The 21,697-nt window shown below is 31.1% G+C and overlaps 3 protein-coding genes across 4 annotated transcripts; 1 reads left to right on the top strand and 2 right to left on the bottom strand.

Moving 5' to 3' along the window:
* Positions 1 to 4,582: 4,582 nt before the first annotated feature.
* Positions 4,583 to 8,599, bottom strand: LOC111295376 (zinc finger CCCH domain-containing protein 11-like). The gene is made up of 8 exons (XM_022888834.2): positions 8,301 to 8,599; positions 7,963 to 8,047; positions 7,722 to 7,862; positions 7,526 to 7,614; positions 6,799 to 6,987; positions 6,466 to 6,596; positions 6,285 to 6,387; positions 4,583 to 5,166 (listed from the first exon to the last, which is right to left on the bottom strand). Exons 1-8 carry the CDS (start codon positions 8,475 to 8,477, stop codon positions 4,975 to 4,977), a joined length of 1,107 nt encoding a protein of 368 aa, XP_022744569.2. The 5' UTR covers positions 8,478 to 8,599; the 3' UTR covers positions 4,583 to 4,974.
* A 1,805-nt stretch (positions 8,600 to 10,404) lies between these two features.
* LOC111294461 (leucine aminopeptidase-like) lies at positions 10,405 to 14,309 on the bottom strand. Of its 2 annotated transcripts, XM_022887769.2 has the most exons (4): positions 13,174 to 14,309; positions 12,486 to 12,719; positions 12,068 to 12,394; positions 10,405 to 10,850 (listed from the first exon to the last, which is right to left on the bottom strand). In XM_022887769.2, exons 1-4 carry the CDS (start codon positions 14,173 to 14,175, stop codon positions 10,554 to 10,556), a joined length of 1,860 nt encoding a protein of 619 aa, XP_022743504.2. In that variant the 5' UTR covers positions 14,176 to 14,309; the 3' UTR covers positions 10,405 to 10,553. The 2 variants fall into 2 exon arrangements, with proteins under 2 accessions (XP_022743504.2, XP_022743505.2); XM_022887770.2 differs by lacking the exon at positions 12,068 to 12,394 and having other exon boundaries at positions 13,174 to 14,266.
* A 1,528-nt stretch (positions 14,310 to 15,837) lies between these two features.
* LOC111295331 (protein TONNEAU 1a-like) lies at positions 15,838 to 21,400 on the top strand. Its single transcript, XM_022888785.2, has 8 exons — positions 15,838 to 16,008; positions 17,232 to 17,364; positions 17,858 to 17,946; positions 18,076 to 18,198; positions 19,730 to 19,863; positions 19,974 to 19,999; positions 20,085 to 20,238; positions 21,017 to 21,400. Exons 1-8 carry the CDS (start codon positions 15,922 to 15,924, stop codon positions 21,066 to 21,068), a joined length of 798 nt encoding a protein of 265 aa, XP_022744520.2. The 5' UTR covers positions 15,838 to 15,921; the 3' UTR covers positions 21,069 to 21,400.
* The last annotated feature ends 297 nt before the right edge of the window (positions 21,401 to 21,697 follow it).

Here is a 21,697-nt window from a genome sequence, read left to right as displayed (position 1 = left end):
TTATATGTTTGTGCTTGACATGCATATGTTTGATTGTGCTTATTTGATATATTTGACTAATATATGCTTGTTGAGTTGTGTTAGATTATGATGCATTAATTGAGAGGCAGTTTTGCCATGCAAAGTTTAAGGAGAGTTTTTCAAAAATCTTCAATGTCTTAAAGAAATTTTTTTATCAAGCAAATTTATCTTTAAGTTTTGTTATATAAAAAAGAGAAAGATTATTAACCTTTAAGCTAAATAAGCTTGATCAAAATTTTGAAAAATATTTATTTGGTACATGTTCTTAAGTTTTATTATTTTGATACTAAATAAATAATATGATTTTCAAAGTTTAAACAAACTTTTCTTTATGTTTTCTTATTTCTCAAATCAAAATTATCTTTAAACATTATTTATTTGAGTTTAAATGAATGTCCAATTATTTTTTTTTAAATGAACTTATTCATTTTGGACTTAATACAATTATGATAATATTGGATTTGAGAAATAGATTAACTTAAGAAAGTTGTTTTACAAAAATAAAATTTTTCAACATTAAACTTGTTTTATTTTTCTATATTAATTCATAAAGTTTTAATATTTAAATTTTATATTGCTGGAAAGCTCTTTAAATCTATATTCTAATGGATTAAACAAAACCAAAATGCAAAATTTTTAAGAATATATTTTAAATTTTTACTAGACACTAAGTAGTTGTCTAAAAACTGCACAAAGAGTAGTTTTGAAATTTTACTATAATTCAAATACAATGAATTAGATGATGAGTTTTATATGGATAGAAAGCCTCTTAAGTCTAGTTTCTAAATCTTCAAACAATTTTTAATTTGAAGTTATATAACTTAAGATATGATCAAATTAGTAAGTAGAGTACAAAACAAGATACTACTAATGGCACTGTTCATCCAGAATAATTGGAATACAAAACCTAGTTGACTCAATTGATTGGGTACCAAAACCAATCGATCCCCTCGGCTATAATGATAAAAAATTGAGTGAAATTCAAAAACTAATTGATCTCTTATTAAAACCAATTAATTCATTCGTTCCAAACAAGTTCTAATAACTAGTTTCAAAGGAGGAAAACATGGTTTTTCGTTTCCTCAAGCATTCCGAATGGCTATTTCTTCATTTTTCTCTATAAATTAGGCATTCTAACACACCAAAAAAAATGAAGAGAGCAAGATCAAATCATTCATATATTCATTCTCTTAAAAAAATCAAAAGTTTCAGATTTTTAAAGTCTATATCATTATATTTATTGTATCCAAATCATATTTGTTGTTCATTAATCATTTTCTTGTACTTAAACTTAACAAATACCTAGCTTTAGAAAGATTATTCTATTGTTTGTAAAATTACCTTTGATATAAAAAAAGGGGAAGATAGTAAGAAGTGAAGCATTTTCTTGAGGGCTTTGTAGTGAAATTAGGTAAAATATTATAAAAGTAAAGGTTTTTATTTTAAGCATTAAAGAAAAAGAGATAATGTTGTATTTTCAATTCAATATTAGTGGATTGAAAACCTTGGTGTGGACAATCAGAAAAAAGAGAACATAGGTGCCTTGTGAAGAAAAAACAAACTTCTGTAAATTTTTGTATTTGATTTCTATGTCTCTATGTCTTTATTTTTATTGTTGATTATATTTACTTCAAGATATATCAATTGTTGTCATCTACACCATATTTTAATATTGATTTTAATTTTTCATTTAATTATTTTGAAATCATTATTTGAGAAAAATTTTAAAAAGTTCAATTTATCACATTTTTAATCACCATCTCACCTAAAAAACTAACAGTATCCTAATCTTGAAATTTGATTTGAGTCATTAATTTTAACCTTTAATATTGTTTGCCAAATGATGGACATGTGCACAACATGAAATTAGAAAACTTTGATTTTAGGATTTACTCTACGCTTATCTAGGGTTGACATCGGGTCGGGTTCGAGGCGGGTTTTGCTCGCCCCGAACCCGACTAACTTTATGTGTTATTAAACTTGAACCCGACCCAATCATAATTTTTTTTTTTATTTTTTCATACCCGATCCTGACCTCGACCTGATACTATATAAATCGTACCCTACCCAATCCGACTCAAAACTCGAATTTCAAAACAAAAAAACCGACCTCATAAGGTCGGGTTAGGTCGAAACCCGTCGGGAACGGGTTGGATTGCTGACCCTATGCTTATCTCATGTTTTGCATATTTTATGCATTTCTTTTGGTCAAATTTCACAACAGATATTTGTGCTTTTAATTAAATGGTGAAATTAGTTTTTTTTTTTTATTTTAATGGATTCAAATCAGATCTTTATATTTCATTTAATTGTTGAGTTTAATCAAATTATTAACGATTCAAACTTTTTTTGTTAAAATTGATGATGTGACATTTTGATTTTTCTAACATTACATTTTTCTTATATGACCATTCACTTTGCTTATGTATAAAGTCCACATAATTAAAGATGATGATGTAGCAAATTTTTTGACATATTATCATTTTTCATGTCAGCTTTTTTTAAATTGTATGATTTATCCTTATATTTTGATTAAATGGTAAAAATGGTTCTTCTATCTTAATATATGTTCAAATTTTATCCCAATATATCAATTAATTATAAAATTTAAGATTTGACCTAAAATAACATATAAAAAATATAAATTATTAATTCAACCGTGACTTTTTTTTTTATATTTAAATAAAATTTTTTGAATATTTAAATATTAATTGGACTTAATTTGACAAATTGGATTAATCTTTAATTAGATTATAAGCCCAACATAAACTAAGAAATAGATTATTAACAAAAAAATGGATATTTTAATTATTATATCTTTTCTTTATCTTTTATTTATTTATTTATTTATTTATTTTTTGTTAATTTATGTTTTTAATATTTTTGAAATATAAAAATAAAAAATAGATAAAAAATATAAAAAAACTTTTAAAATGATAGAAATGTAAAACCTAGATTAAGAAACCATAATCAACAAACCTAGATACACAATTAATAATAAAAGCAATTGCAAACATTTTATTTTATTTAAAAAAAATTCAATATTAAATGAATTTCAAATTTTATCTCACATTAGGTTTTAAAATCGTTTTTTGATCAATTGGATTTAATTATGAAAATGGATTTTCAACCAAAATTTAAAGATCCAAAAATATTTTATTTATTATTTATTATTTATTTTTATTGTTTAGTTAGTAAAAATCAAAAAGTCAAAATCAAGAAAAAAAAACCCAAAAAAAGGAAATTGAAAATTGAAAAAAATAAGGAAAATACAAATTTTTTTTGAAAAGATTGAGTTGAAAAAATTTTGCAAATTCATCGATAATTAATTTTTGGATATTGACAATTTTTTAGTTTTTTGAATAAATTTTGTCTACGATCATTGAATTTTTCAATTATTAGAGCCTAGAAATCCTATAAAATATAAGTTCATTGAATGAAATTTGTAAAGAAGCAAGAGGAGAAAAATGAAAAAGTAAAAAACAAATGAATTTTTTTGTTTCCATAATAAGTTGAAACGGTGCAGTTTTAGAAGATTGATTTAATGCAACTTGCATGTTGATCTATACATTGACTTTGTTTACATTGACTTTGTTTATGAGTTGATCTATTTGCATTAAAATATTTGTTTTGTCTTTTATTTTAGTTTTTTTTTTAACTTATTTTAGGTTAAATCTTAAAACTGATAATTAATTGAAATTTAGAGATCAAATTTGAATACACATTACGATAAAAAAATTAATTTTACCATTTAACCAAATTATAAGGACGAATTGTATGATTTGAGAAAAATTGATATGAAAAAATAAAAACGTATCAAAAAATTATCATGTCATCATTTTTTACATGAACTTTACACATCAACAAAGACAATGACAACGAAAGTAAAAATGTTATGTCAAAAAAGTTAAAACATTACATCATCAATTTTAATGAAAAAATTTAAATCGTTAATAATTTGACTAAATTCAATAATTAAATTAAATATAAAAATGTAATTTGAACATATTAAGATAAATAGATAAATTTTACTATTTACAGATAAAGAGATTAATTTTACTATTTAACTAAAGTACAAATATTTGTTGCACAATTTGACCTTTCTTTTTTGACATTAAAATTTTGATTTAATCATCATATGTTTATTTGTCATCCATTCATTAGTCTCCAACGGCATAATGATGTAATAATGACACATTGACTGTCATGTCACATGACATTGCTACATCATCTAATATACCATGCAACATTGCTGCCATGATATTATAAATTTAAGAAAATAAAATTCTGTTAATATGACAATGTCACATGACACAAAAGAACTAACATGTCAATGCTATATTAATACACCCTATTCAAACTTTAATGATTAAATTAAAAATTTTAAAGTTTAATAATCATTTTTAAAAAATTCATAGTTGAGTGATCAACTATGTAATTTTCCCTTTTTTAGGGTGATACCATCTTGTCAAGAATCTTTGAATTAATCAACAAGAATTAAGACGGTGCACTTTTTGCAACAACTTATGACCCTAAAGATTTGATTAGCTGTGGTCTCAAATACGATAAATTCTGCCATATTCCAGCATTTCTGTTTGATACAAAGAGGAAAGTCTTCATGAAATCCTTCACAGTAGATGTACTAGCAAAATCTTAAATTTACAAGTGAGACTCTTATAACACTTCACTCATCATGCAAGAGGAGTTCCGGTAATGGGATAGATAAGTTTGTCTGATAAAGATTACCATTTGTTAATCAGGAAATGGCTACAAGATGCAAAACTTGACACTGCCACATTAATGAGCAGAAAAGGTGAACAGAACACTGTTCAAGCTTCAAACAAAATATATTTCATCTCCGGTTAAAAGCTTGGTGTACAATCTCTTAGTCCTTCAAGAATCTATGGACGGTTTACCATAAGTTTTTTTTTTTTTTTTTTTTAAATTTTAATCTCAAGATGAAGTGGTGATACCTGGTTCCTGAATTTGAATAGACGTTCTAGACAAACTAGCTTCAAGCTCATTTAGCTCATCCATGTCAAGTTCATCATCATCATCTTCTTCATCATCGAGAAGGATGTCCTCAGAATCAGCAGCTGCACTAGTTACGCTGCTTGGCCCAGCTGCTGCTGAGTCATCCTTGACCTGAAATGGCACATGATGAAAATGAGCAAAGATAAAAACAAATAAAATGCATTTCAAGTTTTTAATAATGCTTAACCTCCATAAACTATGAGTCTCTACCCACTGTAAATCAAATGACTTTAGCATGTTTATATATTAAAATTATGTATGAGATTCAAGATATATAACAGATTCTTTTCCAAACTATGCCATCAAGGCACCAATAATAAAAACATGGGAAAATCCACACTACTGCCTTCATTGCAGATGAATTCAGTTTGTTTTCAATTTTTTCTGTTTATACTTCATAGGATGTGAAGTAGTTCCAATTTATTCAATTAAAAGTTGCACTTGCAATGTATGGTTAGAGTAGAAAGTATGAAATTAAATACTAAAGGGTATCCGATATTCCAATATGAGGCCCTACACTGTGAAACATGATAAGTCTAGTACTCCACTCTACACTTAACATTCCATATAAATTAGTAACTATGCATGTCCGCACAAAAACAACTAGATGCATGTTCTTCTGTTGTGTTCCAAAGCAGGCAGGCATGCTGAAAGAAGAGAGGAAGGTAGGTGATTGAAAAAGCTAGAGATAAAGAAAAGCATGAGTGGAGAACCAAAAAGTTTGGAAAAAAAAAAGAAAGTAATATATTGATTTTGTTAGTTGAAATTAGAATCTAAAAAGAACTCCACTGTTTATCACTCATGATGCTGCTGCAGCAGCCTCTCCTTATTGCTTTTCCAAGAGAAAGAGCAGGGAAAAGGAGTAAAAACAAATAAAAAACTATTGATTGAGATTAGAGGAAGCATTGACATGGTCCATGCCTGCCAACCACAAAAGACATTAGAACTGAGGAAGCAGATAATATAGAACTGAAATCAAAATAAAATACAGAAACTAAAGGCTCTGGATTGCAGTAAGTTGGAAGCAGAAAATTTAACCAGTGCAGAAAAAGCAGGCCTTTTGTGTGTGTGTGTGTGTGTGTATTGGGTGGGGCTGAGAGTGCGGGTGGGGGTGGGAGAGGGCGGAGGGGGAGGGGTGGTCACAAGAACGATGTAGATTGACCAGAAGAATAAGTTTCCGACTGCTAGAGAGTTATAAATGATACTGAAAGTACTACTACAAGAATTACCTTTTGCTCAGTAACCTCACGTTCTTCTTCTCTCTGGTATTCCTCATATGCCTCAGCATCATCCACAAATAAACTCGCATCCAAGTGAAACAACTCACGACCACTGAAGTTGACAAACAAATGAATAAAAACGTTCAAATGGAATATTTTTAATACAGAGCAACCTGCAGGAAGATAATACCTCATGCGATCATTCTTAGCCCTCTCTGCTCGTTGTGCAGCCAAACTAGCTTCTCTTTCTTCCCTCTTCTTCATCTTCCATTGCATAAAAAGCTCAGTAGTCATTGGAGTTGATGCTGTTATTTTTGAACGCTAAAATAAACAGACAAAAAATTAGAAAAAGAAGGAGTATCAGCACAGGAAACAAGAAATAGTATATACATATGAGCCAAAATGGTCCTTTCATTGAGGGAGAAAAAAAAAAGGAAACCCAATATGGTCCTTGTCAGTTGTGATATGGTATAACAAATAGAAGCAAATCACAACTTAGCAAAATTAAGTATGATATTTTTACCTGGTTGTCAATCTCTTCCTCAATAGGAATTTTCTCACTCTCTTCCTCCAAAAGTGCCTTCATTTGAGACTTCAAAACATAACCTGGAGGAAGAGCATGTCTGTAGTGACAATCCTTGCCACCATTCGGGCATACCCAGAACCAACCATACTGTTTCTTTTCCACAGCATCCAGAAAGTATTTGCAAACCTGTGCACAAGTATTATAAACAATCAAAAAAATAATGATGCATTGCCAAATGTATAACTGCACAAAGAAATCAGATTGCAAATGATAAATCTTATTGAAGAAGAAGAATAGACAAAATGGGATCTGTTAAGAATGGCTTGTGAGTTGTGAAGAATAATAGCCGAAAATCACCTAAGACTATTAAGTTCCAAAGAATGATCTTGGAGATCTACATAGTAGTTCATTAACTAGTTTTCATTCTTCCAATTCAAAAAAGCCAAACATTATCAGCCAACAATAAAATTAACACCTAGCGATTATTGTTACTATAAAAATCTGAGCCCACTTGACGAAACCTAATTGCCAACATAATTTTCTACCTTCTAAGTGTGTTTTCCCTTCATTACACTAAATTTAAGCCTCCAAAATCATTCTTTCATTGCTATCCTTCATCGCATAGAAAAAGAGAGAGCAGAGCAGAAACTTTAAATGCCAACATATGGTTAGCCATTCAACACCTTATGACAAAAACAGATAGAGCAGGAAAAAGATTACGTACAATCTCAGTGGGCTTATTCTGGTTATACTCCGTTTTCTTCGATTCCACAACTTTCTCCAGTGTCTCCTGGTCCCAGTCCTCCATTGTTTCTTAAGGAAAAGCACCCCCAAAAATCAAAATCCCATTGGTACGAAAAAGAAACTTAAAAAAAAGTGTCAAAATATTGCATAATAACAATATTATGTCTATCAATTACCTTGATCACGCTTGTCACTGTAAATATCAATCTTCTCGCCCTTTCGCTGAACATTTAAATCATGAGAGAACTTGCACTTAAAACCTTTCGTACATTGTCCCACTTTAAAAAATTCACACACTATGGACTTAGGATCCACACCTATCCAAAACCCCAACTTCCATTATCAACAAAGCCACCCCAAATTTTAAATATAAAAAAAAAAATAATTCGGCTCAAAAAACGGTTATTTAAACATAACCTGCCGGTACTTTTGGTTGCGTAACAGCAATTTTGAACAAATCATTCAACTCCTTCTCTCTTGCTTTCTCTTCCTCTTTCTTTTTCTGTTCATATCATCCATAAAAAAAAAAAAAGTGTAACCCAGTTACTATTTACTTTCACAATATTTACTTTAATATTCAATATTCAAATAAGCAAATAAATAACATAAAACAAAGTTATTCAACGTACAATTATTTCACAAAAAAAAAAAAGACAAAATGTCAATTCTATAATTCATAGAAGTTAAAAATTTTCCACATAAAAAAGAGGATTCAAGTTATACAAAAAAAATAATAAAATTAAAAAAAAAGGTACCTTAACGGCGACTTTAGAAGGGTCGGGTTTGGATTGAACCGATTGCTGGAGATTTTGAACATATTTCTGAACATTTTTGCTTTTGTTTTTGTTCTTCAGACCGAAGGTTTTGTCCTCAACGACTTTTTGCTTCTTCACCAAATCGGCTTTCGATTTCGCTTGTTGCTTTGGGGGCATTGTTTTGGAATCAGAAAAATTTTAAAATTAACTAATTAAAATAATTTTTTTTTAAATGGGTGAAAATTTGAAGCTTTATTTGTGGTGAGGGAGAATTAGGAAATAGGGTTTTAAGAATGTTTAACTTAATAGCCTGGAGATGGAGAAGGATAAGAGAAGGGAGGGGTTTTGTTTATTTAGATGAAATGACTAATTTGTCCTCACTATTTCTTTTTTTCGGAAAATCTATTTACAATTAAAAGTTACATACAATCCAATTTCAAACAAACTATAAAGAAAATACTCAAATACAGTCAATTAGATCTTATAAACATTTACATTTATAATCTTTTGAAAAATGCATATTTATAATTTTTTTAAACTTTTCTAAAAATACATATCCAAAAAAGCTTAAACTTTTCAAAACTATAAATTCGATAAATTAAAAAATTCAGATATGAATTTTCAAAAACTTTAAAATTTTTCCATATGTATATGTTAAATAAATAATATTTTGAATGTGCATTTTTTGAAATTATTTATAAATATGATTTTTTTTTTGTAAGTTACTTAAAGATCCTGAGACATATTTTTGAAATGAATTTTTTTTTGAAATTTTACCTAAAAGGAAAATTAAGTTAAGTTTATCTTTAAAAGATTCTAAAGTAATTTTAATAGAGATAATTAGGTAATTCACTTAAAAGTAATTTTGTTATAAAAAATTAATTTTTTGGTTGTAAAGAGAAAAAGCTGTTACGTATAAATTATTTTTCATAGAGAAAAACCCTTTTACCGAGGACATAAAAATTTCGTAAATGGTGGTTTGTCCTTGCAAAAGGTTTTAAAGGTATGTTAATTCATTTTTATTACAAAAAAATTTTAAGCTTCAATTTTAGGGGAAAAAACAACTTTCGTTAAGAAAATAGGAACGAAAAGAATTATTTAAAAAATTAAAGTTGTTGATCTTAAAATTATTAATTATTTTGCATAAGTTTAAAAGCTTTTGAGATTAGATTTTGACGCATATTTTTTTGTATTTCTTAAATTATTAACTGCAAAAAAAAAAAAGTAAAGAAAAAAGAAATATTACTGTCCTTTATTTAAAAAAATAAATAAATAAAATTTCATTGATTATTTTTTAGAATTTGATAAACCTAAATGTGAGTGTTTAAAAAACCTTTGAAAATAGCAGTTATTAGCTTTTTTTTTTTTTTTTTTTATGTAAAATAGTCAATTAAGATGAATTTACTGTCGCTTGTATGACAGTTACATGAAAGATAAGAACACTGCATTTTTAGCGCTCGTATTTTCCATTTTTTTTTAATTCTCTTACAGTGCAGAGCATAAAATTCATATCTCATCTCACGGTACTCAATCCAACTCAGAGTGCGTTAGAAAGATAGTAAAATTCGTTTGAACGAGATTAAAAATAATGATATAAGTGAAATTAATTATTATAATAATAAAATTAAAATTAATAATAAAATAAAATAATCATTAAAAATTTTACTCCAAAATTATTGAATAATTATTTTTATATGTATATGTTAATGTTATTTATAATATTTATTAATTTATTTTTTTTGGCCAAATATTAATTTAATTTTTATTATATTAAGTTAACAAAATTGTTTCAATATTGTTAAATAAAAATCCAAAATGTAAAAACAAAAAAAAAAAAAAAATTAAACTTATAATTACAAGGCACAAATGAAAAAACATCATAAGGGTAAAATTGAAGTAGTTATCTGTCATCATTTCAATCTTTGCCATCCAAAGTGTTTGAAGAAGTTGAAAAATGTAGAAGTACAAAAAGCACACCGGCTTGGCAAAGAAAGCAGACAGAGAGGATAAGTCAAAAAGTTTCAGATTCCCTTCAATCTTTGGATTAGTTATGTGGAATAGAATCAGAACAAAATCAACATTCGACGGGTGTTAAAGAAAACTATAAGCATAAGATAAACAGTATGCATTATCTAAATAGCCATATCAGCCAAGCAAGAAGCATCTATCAACAAAATCAGTAGGCGTTATAGGCCTAATCATCTTCAGTTCAGATTCTGATGTAGCATTTATTACATAGTGTTGCGTACCATTCTACAGGTGCTTGGCAAAGATTGACTCAACAACTCCTTGAGCTATGGGGTGATAACACTCACGAGCCTCTGCAAACACCCTTTTGGCCAAAATCTTCTCTTCCTCTTTTTCAGTACCTTGTACTAGAGCAGTATAAAGTGGACGAAGGTACTTCATCCTCCCAACTTCCTTCAATGTATTCTCCACCTCGCCATAGAAATTTTTGCACTTGGATAAAATGGCTAGTTGAAGAAAAGCCACTTTTACCTCATAATCCTTTGATTCTGATAGCCTGTAGCGTGCATCCAAGGCTAAGACCTGCATAATACAAAAAACAGTATCATAACCAAACAAGTGAGAAGAGATGAGAATACAATGATTTGAAGTTTTCAAGTACGAAATTTGTATCAAAGGAAGAGACCTACAAATGAGTTAAAGTGAAACCCAACCACAAACCCGACACCATAAAACAAGAAAAAGAAAAGATATTAAATTCTTATGGTGTCAGTCTTACAAGATACATTAGACATGTCTCTTAGCTCGACAACCCAAAAGATATTTAGAAGCATAAAGACAATTTAATAGCTTTCCTAGCTACCTAGTGGTATCCAGCACCAGATACAGGGTTCAAGCATCTCAAAAAATCTAAAGGTGAGCAGAAAAGTCTCATCTTTAAGTACAACCTAGAATTTACCACGGAAAATAAGGTGTAGGTCACATCCAAAAATTCTAAAGCTTTATATTCTTGCAACATAAGCAAATTCATCCTCTGCAAAAGGAAAAGATTCCCTGGATGTAGCCAAAGAAACTAAGCAACTGAGAAAGTTTCTGTGGGCAGCTAATTGACATCAATATATGTTAACCATCATAGGGTGCGTCATTCTTAAGCTAAGAAATCCAGTTTCAGAAAAAAGAAAATCAACTAAAATATTTTAAATTCCTCGCACATTTTCAATCATTGATTAATTAAAATAAAAAGGACAAGAGAACTGGGTAACATTTTGAACATATGTGTAAATGCTTGAGGACAAGCTATCTGATATACAACAAATAAAGTCTCTTCCTACTACATAGGTTTGGCTAAAATCAATCATGATGTGCTACTTAGCCCTTCCCAAACCATATCCTCGTTGAGCTAAAAAAATAACAGTTCCTTTTACATAGTTTTTCAGTCAGGTTCTTTCAATTTTCCCCCCTCTTGACTTGGTATCCTCCTTAAGATCACCATGGAAGCAATTGTTAGTGTTCTCCTTGCATGTCCAACCACTTTAAACATGTTTTTTCTTATTTGGTCCTCAATAACTACATCCCGCACCTTTTCCCTTCTTAATCTAATTTTCCTTTTAAGCCCATGCTACACATTTAGCATAGCAGTTTCATTGCAACCACACTCATTACGACTTTATCTTTATATGCATGGGTCTAAGGAAGGTAGAAATAGCATATCTTAAAACTGGAAGTTCAAGAAAGCATTATAAAATCAAGTAATCTCAGTAAGCAGAAAAAGGGAAGCTTTAAGAGAGAACCAACACTACCTGGGAAGCCTCTACAACTTTAGGCAGGTTCTCTAAGTAAAGCTCCCATTCCTGCCCATGCCAATCAGCAACTTCATCCTCCCTGGGCATCCTCCCAAGTTTGAATTCATTTGCCAATGATACAATTTTGGTGTATAGATTGGATATTGGTTCATATGCATCTGGAGGAATACCAGTCCCCTCAGTCCACAACACAAGGTCTATCTCTTTCTCTATTCCAGGGATATTTGCTTTCAGGAAATCAAGAAATGTCTCAGTGTCAATTGATTTGAACTTGAAGGTGACAATATATTTCTTGATAAATTCATCAAAGGCTGGTCTTCCAATCTAAGCTTCCAGGAAAAAAAAAACACATAATGATGTACTAATATCATTTACAAATAACATGAAAACTTTAAAGAAAAAACGTTCAACATACCTGACGTTCAATGCGCCATAGGAACTGAAAACCTTTCTCATAAGGAACTTCAGAATAAACATCATCTGGATCAACTCCTTCTTGATTGGTTTTGAGCTTTGTGAATTCCAGGTTGTCCTTAAATCTCTCCATTTCCTCATTTAAGCCCCTCCAACCAATCCCAATATTTAATACAGCTCTGTCTTCACCCTGCACAGCCTCAACAATTCTCCTCTCTGCATATGTTGTAAACCCCTATAACCACAAAGAAAAACAAGTTGAAATCAAATTTACCCAATTTGAAAAGATCAAAATATATCACAGACAAGAACAATCTCTACTTAATGAAACATAAACCATTCTCTTGATCAATGAAACACAAATCATTCTTTACAGCATGCAGATATATGCAATATATCAAAGGAATGAAAAATTAAAAAATAACAAAAACATTACCCATCTACAAACTTTTCAGTTTGTAAATAGGATGGGGTGTGTTAAAATATAAAGAAAAAGACAAAACAATCAACCAATTCATCAGTTTTTCCATTTTCTAATAGCAACAACAACAAAGTCTCGCTAACAAGAGGTCCTTTTTATAGTTTCAACCTTCAATCACATCATTCAAAGCTTCGGATCAGCACAAAAACAACATTTCAAAGTTAAACAAATAAATCAAGCACCAACAAACAAAAAACAACAATATAACCTCATTCAACCAAAAATGCTCATTGTTCTTGTTAGTAATTAAGTTCCCCGTCCAACTATGCGCGAGCTCATGTGCCACCACCTGCGCCCCACTGGCATCCCCTTTAATCACAGTTGGGGTCAAAAACACCATCCTCGGATTCTCCATTCCACCAAAAGGAAAACTCGGTGGCAAAACAAGCAAATCAAACCTCTCCCATTCATAATCCCCGAACAACTTCTCCCCTTGCCTTATCATCTCCTCCGTCCCTGCAAACTCCTTAGCCGCAGCCTCCAAAACACCCTCCACTGCCTCCGAATAAACCCTAGTCCTCGGCCCCACTTCCCTAAACCCTAACTCCCCAACCGCAAATGCAAACAAATAAGGCGGAATCGGCTGGTTCATGTCAAAATCCTCGACTACCCTCGTTTCAGAACACCATAAAGAATTAAACCCATTAGGTAACAAATTGGAATACCCTTCACCGGAAACAGGTAACCGCCTGTCCACGTGGCGGGCGGACATAACTGCGGACAATTCTCGAGGCACGTTGAGTAAAGCAGAGTAACGGATTCGGGCGGCGGGGGTGTCTTGGCATGGGAAAATAGAGCGCGCGTGAATGGATTGGCATTGAGTGTAAACGAAAGGGTGTTTTTTGTTAAACGTTTGAGGGGGAGAGAGCCATTGGAGGGCGGAAGAGGAAGGGGAAGTGGAGAAAGTGATGAGGAAAGAAGAGAGGGTGTTGTCGTTTGGGAGGGAAAGGGAAAGGTGGATTCCTTTGATTGGGTCAGGGAAGGGGGAAAGGGAGAATGGGAGAGGGGAAAGGGTGGAAGGGGAAAGGATTTGGTGGATGGAGAGGGAGCGAGTGTCGAGGGAAAGTGGGCCGGAGTGAGGGGAGGAGAGGGTGAAGAGAGCGGCACCGTGGATGGTGGAGGAAGGGAAGTCGAAGTAGAGGGATAGGGAGATGTGGGTGGTTAAAGGGTGGGTTGAGTCGGTGAAGGAGTGGGGATCCAAGGGTACCATTGGAGGGAAAAGAAATGAAAAGGGCAGGTTTAGGGTTTGGAATTGGAAGGAAATGGTGAGGGGTTTTTTTTTTTTTTCAATTAAATGGTAAGGGATTTTAATAGGAAGGAATTGAGTTTGTCCAGTTTAAAATTGGAGGGAGAATCAAATCTATAGAAGAATCTATAAAAGGCATAATTTGGATTTAATTCTTTTTTTACTGTTAAAACACTATAAAATTTTCTCCATATATCTTCAATTTTTTTTTTTCAAAAACACCTACATAACAAATATCAATTTAAACCTTTAACAAAAGATAAAAATATCTTCAATAACTTATACACAAAAAAACCACCTTCTTTTATCTCTAAAATAGATTTATGAAATTTAAATTATTTTTTAGACAATTCATTTCAAAAAAAATTTTTTTAAAAATAAATTTTTAAAAAACATAATATAATTCTCAAAAATTTATTTTCAAGAATCCTAATACATTCTTAAAAATAGATTATCAAAAATTATATTTTTTAAAATAAGTAATTTAAATAAAATAAATATATTTAATCTTAAAATAAATAATATTAAAATAAATTAATCTCTTTATCATTATTTGACATAAAAAAATCGAATATGCCACTGACAATGTATTCAATACAATAACAAATTCAACAATAAAAATTAGTGATCGAAAAATTAAAAATTTTTATTATTGAATTTACCAGTTTATTGATAATATTGTCAAAATTAATGTTTTATAAAGTTTTCGAGCTCAGATTAACATACATGCACATAAATAAGTCATCAATGTGTTTATTCTTACTTAATCGTGAGTACAAATTGAAGAAATATATTAATTTTCAAGCATACATAGGTATAAATATGTTCTTATATTGAGACAAAAAAATCAATAACCTAATTTGTCTATACAAAATCAATAAAATCAAAAAGTAATGTTATCAATTTTTTGGAGTCTTGAGAAAAAAAAAAGTTTATGCCATGCATGTTAATAACTTTGAATTTAGTTTTATTTGTACAAATAATCTAGTAAATAGATTTATAAATGTATGATTAAATTTTTGTAGTGATTAAAAGTGAAATCAAGCTTATTGAAAATTTATTTTTGAGAAAATTAAAGGCTTTTCGAATATTCACATCTACTTAAAATTTCTCTTATATACTAAACATAATATATAATGATTATTATTTTATTTTATATATTGTTTTATACATTAAACATGATCGAAATTTTTTTATTAACAATTTAACATTAAATGATTTTAAAAAATCTAAAATGTATATTTAAAAAATAAAAAAAATTAATTAGAAAATAAAACATATGTTATCAGCTTATTCTCATTTATAAAATTTAAAAATTCATGATCAGTATATCAAATAATTTATCTTAAATATAAACTCAAAAAAATAACAGTTAGTTCGAATAAGCATCATGGCAAAATATTTGGAAAAAGAAAATTTCCCAAACTGTGGGTTCGTGGGATCCACTATCGAAAGAACTAGATCAAGAAAATGAACTGTCAAGATCACACTGTATAACGGTAGATCATCATCTCAAAGGACCAGATCAAGCAAATAAACGGCCAAGATCACACTTCACCTTCCAGTGGATCCCACAGTAACCTGAATTTTTTTACTATAATTTGCTGCTCCCATCTCCGGCTGCAAGCAACTTCTCATTTCTTTTACACAAAAACAAGAAAAAGAAAAATTTTTTCCCTTAAAAAATTCTCTAGGGAAATAAACAAAACAATGGATGATTACACGAGAGAGATGATGGATTTGAAAACCCTAGTTACACGAACCCTAGAGAAGAAAGGGGTTCTAGCTAAGATCCGGGTAAGAATAAACTTTTCAACTTTAGTTTCAATTTTTTTTTTTTTTGGAATTTCATGTTTGGTTCTCTAGAACGTGAAAGAAATAGAGAAATGTGGTTGAAGAATTTGGCTCAGTTAAGTTATAGTTGAGTAAAGAGATTTCTTTTTGGCTTTGGATCTCGTGTTAAGGCTAGAAACCTAAGATTTTTTTTGAATATTCTTAATGATTTTAATTTTAAAAAGTTTTTAATTTTAGTAATAATTGAAGGAGTGAATTGGTTTTTTAGATCTTTAAGTGTTAATTTGGGACCGAGAAGTTAAAATTCCACGTTTTTAACGCATTTAAGTGTGAAATTTTTTTTCTTAGGAAAATTAGCTAAATTGGAAATGTTAAGTTTTTCTTTTCTTGTTTAAGTATCGAGGTGGAAATTTAGCAAGTAGTATTTTTTAATGTGATAAACTGGAAATTTTGAATTTTTCTTATTGGTCTGGAGTGAGATGCTGGAAATTTGCTGTTAATTTTGTTGAACTGTAAATTGGAAACCCGTGTCTGGGGATTTAGTGGATTTTGTTGTTCTGCATTTCAATTAAGGAAATTTACTGATAATACTTTTGAATTGTAAGGTAGAAAACTTCTAACCTTGCTGTGGCCTTCTGTCTGGGGATTTATTGGATCCTAAAGAAGTAGTGGATTTGGGAAGGGAAAGAAAAATTGGGATTAGTGCTCCATTTAGTTGGTAGTTGCCAACGAAAGGATTAACTCATTTTGAGTGATTGAAATAGGAGCAGTTTGCTGGATGAGGAGTATCTACTATTTAATATTTACAATTTTCTTTTGGAAATCTGCAACAAGGAAATAGAAGAGAAAGTTGTATCGTGATTTTTCAAAAATGTTGAGCCTAGTTAATGATGAGTGGTGAATTCTCTCCTTGAATTTAGAACACAAGTATCCGAATGTATTTTTTCTTGCCTGCCTCTATTTAGGATTCCCAGACATGGGGAAGAAAGAAAAGAGGGTGGGTGGAGGGCGGGGGGGGAGGCAAGGGGCATAACAAGTTCTGATTATGTTATGTATTTTGTGGAGTTATTACCTGTTTGAGATGTAGATTATTAGTGCTAATATGTTTGTGAAGTGTTCAAACTAGTAAAGCCTTTTTTTAATGTTTATAGTTGGTATTTCAATTTGCAATGTGAGGCACTTGAATTACTTCTGTTTTAACATTTTTATTTTGGGTTTATTACTAGGCTGAACTCAGGGCAAGTGTCTTTGAAGCAATAGAAGAGGAGGATCGAGTGATCGAAAATGAAGAAGGTTTACCTCCTGCATTATTGGGAAGCTGCAATGATCGTGCTAAACAACTTCATGCTTCTTCTTCTGGTCAGTCTATTAATTTGACCCTTGTTTTATATTGTTAGTTGAAGTTATAAAGTAGCCTGCTTTTTCTGCTGGCTCTCCTTTTATTTCAAAAAAATAAGCTAGTATCTGGTTTTCCTTTTTCTTTTTCCTTCCTCAGTACAGGAGTGCTCCCCACCTTTATTTGGCTTGTGAAACTTACTTCTTGGGGGCTATCATTGGATCTTCTAATGGTGTTTAACAACTAACAAGTCCAAGATTGTTTTGATACTGATTCCCATGCACCTTCAGATATCAATTAATTATAATTTTTTCCTTTTTTATTGTTGCATTAGTAATCTTTAGAATCTGTATACAATTTGCTTTGTCATTGTTGTTCCATTGGTGTAGTCTTTAAATAGTTCATATCTAAATTGTGAATTTATGTTCATGTTGCATTTGTTATGTCTTCAATATCTTCTCTACATCTCCCTCTCCTGATCTCTTTATAATGTGCACCTTGAATTTCCAAACGCAGGAAGACTATTAACTGCCCTGATATGTGAGTACTTAGACTGGGCGCAACTCAACCACACACTAAAAGTTTATCTGCCCGAATGTAATTTGGTAATCAAGTAATTTTCAATTTATTATAGTTTCTGATCAGTGCTTTAATAGTTGATCTTTTTATCGGTTTTATTTCTTTGAACACTTGCATATGAATCATTGTATATTTGTTCTTCTTTTACATCGTAGCAAAAAGATTCTTGGAAAGCTGAGTTGAAAGACTTTAGTGGCAAAAATGGTTATGATCTTAACAGAAACGGGGACAGTGGACCTTTGCTTTTGGACGTTCTTGAAGGCTTTTTGAAGTTTGAGGTTAGTTAATCTCTGCTGTATTTGTTCTCATACTATACAGGAAATCATTAGTGTTTCTGTCATCTGAAGCTCATATGTTCTTTTGTTTGCTTTTTAGCAGCGATAAGTGTTATTTGGAATCTTACATAATGGATTGGGAATGATGATAATTCATTTTGGCTAAGCTTTAGCTTGCAATATTATTTGATTCTTGTCGTATCACCTAGTTTCTTCTCTGGTTTAATGTCTTATTAAGATGCCTGATGTAAGATGATGAATTATCTGTCAGTGTCTGAGTATCCTGGAGTGACCTAAATGGGTTGATGTTGAACATTGTTGGAGAAGAATGGACTTTGCTGAAAATGGGGTGCAGAAACCGGTTTTGAATTTTGTTTCAATAACAGTTCCGTATTAAAAAAAAAAAAAAGAAATTGGCAGGTCTGTGTTATGTTTGAAAATGGTACGGTAAAAGTTCATAAAACATATTTGTTGTTGGAGAAGAATGGACTTTACTGTAAATGGGGTGCAGAAACAGGTTTTGAATTTTGTTTCAATAACGGTTCTGTATTAAAAAAAAAAAAAAGAAATTGGCGGGTCTGTCTTTTGTCTGAAAATGGTACTGTAAAAGTTTATAAAACATATTTGTTTTTGGAGAAGAATGGACTTTACTGCAAATGGGGTGCAGAAACAGGTTTTGAATTTTGTTTCAATAACAGTTCTGTATTAAAAAAAAAAAAAAAGGAAATTGGCAGCTCTGTCTTATATCTGAAAATGGTACTGTAGAAGTTCGTAAAACATATTTGTAACGCATGCTTGCAATCAATCTTCATCTGGCTAAAATGAGGATGGTTTAAAATATTAAAGCAAACTACTAAATATGCTAAGAGAAATCAAGCATTCTTCTTTCCTTTTATTGATATTTGTGACAAAATAAAACAAAAATAAATAATCATAAATGTTAAATTTGTTGATGCAATTTGTGTGTTTCTTTATGCTGGTCAAACTCCTAAATGGGCTCTATGGAAGGCTTCTTAGGTAAGAAAAAGCCTTGGGAACTGTCAAAAGAGCAGGATTTTAGGGGAACAAATGTTGTATTTCTTCAGTACAGAACATGATCTTTGATATGTAATGTAGCAAGAAAAATATATCAATGCTGGTGATTTGAGTGTGATGAGTACAATAAGGTGAAAGACTAGGCTTCATCATGTTCAAAGGAGATCCTGGTTAGCTTGAGTGAGAAGGAAATTATAGGACTTGAATGTATGAAGCTAAGATTGATATTAAATCGTAAAAGTATGAGGCTTATCCTAGCAGTTGGGATTTGAGGGGTATGAGGCTTTGCTAGGAACTAGTCATTTTCTTCTTATATATGAATTTACGTTCTGCTTTTGTTATACGAGGTTGTTTGACATGCACAGAAGATGAAATGTGATTAATATCATCAAATTCTTGGGTTTGTGTTTGTTATTCATCACAATGACAACTTTTCATTTTTAAAATAATTTTTATGTGTCAATAATAGTGCTCACTGTTTCCGATCATATTTTCTCAGAACTTATCCCATGCAAGGGGAATTGGAAGGAGACCACAAGAAATTGAATCCTCATCTAGTTTAGAGTCTCGGAACACAAGAAGACCCTCACCCTCATCATCAACTGTTGCTGGGGGCTTGCCCCCTTTAGGAAGGTGCTTGACTAATGTCACCTCCTGTAGTTATGATTTCTTCATCTTTAGCGTTACCCTTTTTCCTTCCTAATGCTGCTAAAAGCTGACCAGTTTTGCATTTGATATGACAGGCCGGGTCCTGCTTCTCACTCATCTGGTAAGTGATTCTTTTGTATTGTTTTAACATACATGCATATCTACTTGATTGCTGTTTCCATTACCTGATACCTTTGGGGAATTAGATAGGAGAGCAGGGTCCTCCATGTCTGGTTACAGGAAAGCCGAGTACAGTTGGAGATATGATGATGATCTACCAGAAGATGTGATACGAGCTTCAGCTGCCCTGGAAAATCTTCAGTTGGACAGAAAGGCCAGGAATCTAACTACTTCTTGGCGGTTTGTTTCTCAATCCTGCTAAAATGAAAATTTGCCTCATGGTTCAATATTCACTAGGAAAAATTCAATTTGGGAGTTGGTTGAATAAGTATGCTTTTTAACGTTAAAAATAGTCTCCTTCTGTCCCCCGCCTCTTGGTCTAGTGGCTAAGAAGGCTTTATAAGGACATAGAGGTCCTGGTTTCGAGCCAGGATCTGCTTTCCCTTTCCCCCTTGTAAGGGCTATGCCCTCCCTTGAACCCAAAAAAATAAAGTCTCCTTCTAATGGCATTGTTCTTTTTAACACTGGTGGAGGGCTAATTTGCATCATTTGTAACAATGCATCCAGCACATTTCTTTTTCTTCCATAGTAATGACCACTTTATCATCCAGTAGTCACAAAATTTTATGGCATCCTTGTGTCTCTTCAGCATCCATAATCATGAGAAAGTGTGAATTTGCAGCATTTCATGGAATTCCCGATTTGTGTCTGTAAGACCATTTAAGCTTTTAGATGACACTTTCATTTGCTGAGATATTTAGCATGAAGACGAGCGCATTGCCTTTCATTTACTGGTGCTAGCAATAAGATGGATGCATCTGTTAAACATTACTGTTACATAACGTTATTCATCTTTTGGATAAATTCAAATAAGGTTGTTACAAATAATGTTATATTAAATTTTATAAAACAAGTCACCATGTTATTGATCATTAGTCAGACAATAATAGAAATATATGATCAATGTATGCTTTAGCCAGGAAACATCTAAAGTCACATCTGCTTAATTTGGTAGCAGGCATGCTGGGGATGGAATAAGTGAGGATGACAGCCGGGTCAATCACATGTAGCTGAATGGCATCTGTTGCAACTGCACTAGTAGCTTAGTGTGTATTTTCAAGATTTCACCAATCCAAGGTTGTCTTAACCATAAAAGGAGGGTAGTGAAGTTATTGTGTCAGTTTTTATATATAATTGTGATGTGATTTGGTGTTCTCTTTTGATCTTTCCTTCCTCTCTGTCACTTATTTTCTTTTGGATCCATTTTGGTCTTTTAATCAGTTACTTGTTTATCGTAGACCTTTCAGTGTTTTGAGGTTTTCAGTGGATGCTTAGATCAAGTTATTGGTTTTCAGGCTGAAAATTCTATGGCTGTTAATATTTGATGAATCTGATTGTTGAAGTTTTGTTTTCCTTTTTGGGTTTTGGTTGTACATTCTTTATGGTTAGTTAATATATTATTTACAACAATTTTTTTGCCTGATATGTGTAGACTTGAATACTTTAATAACTTGTGGTTTAAACATTATTAATAAATTAATTTCAATAATTGAACTATCTCTAATAGGGTAGGACAATTTTTTTAAAGGTTCAAGTATTTTTTTTTTTAATAGATTAAAGACAAAAGAGAGATTTGAATTTGGGTTTTTTTTTTTTTTCATCTTCTCTGCTATAAAAAGTTAGTGTTTTGATTAGGAGT

Source organism: Durio zibethinus, chromosome 14, assembly GCF_047325235.1.
Source record: "Durio zibethinus cultivar Kanyao isolate XHJ-2024 chromosome 14, ASM4732523v1, whole genome shotgun sequence".
Lineage (NCBI taxonomy): Eukaryota > Viridiplantae > Streptophyta > Magnoliopsida > Malvales > Malvaceae > Durio > Durio zibethinus.
Note: the sequence above shows the minus strand (reverse complement) of the source record. Positions and strands in the feature narration are given on the sequence as shown.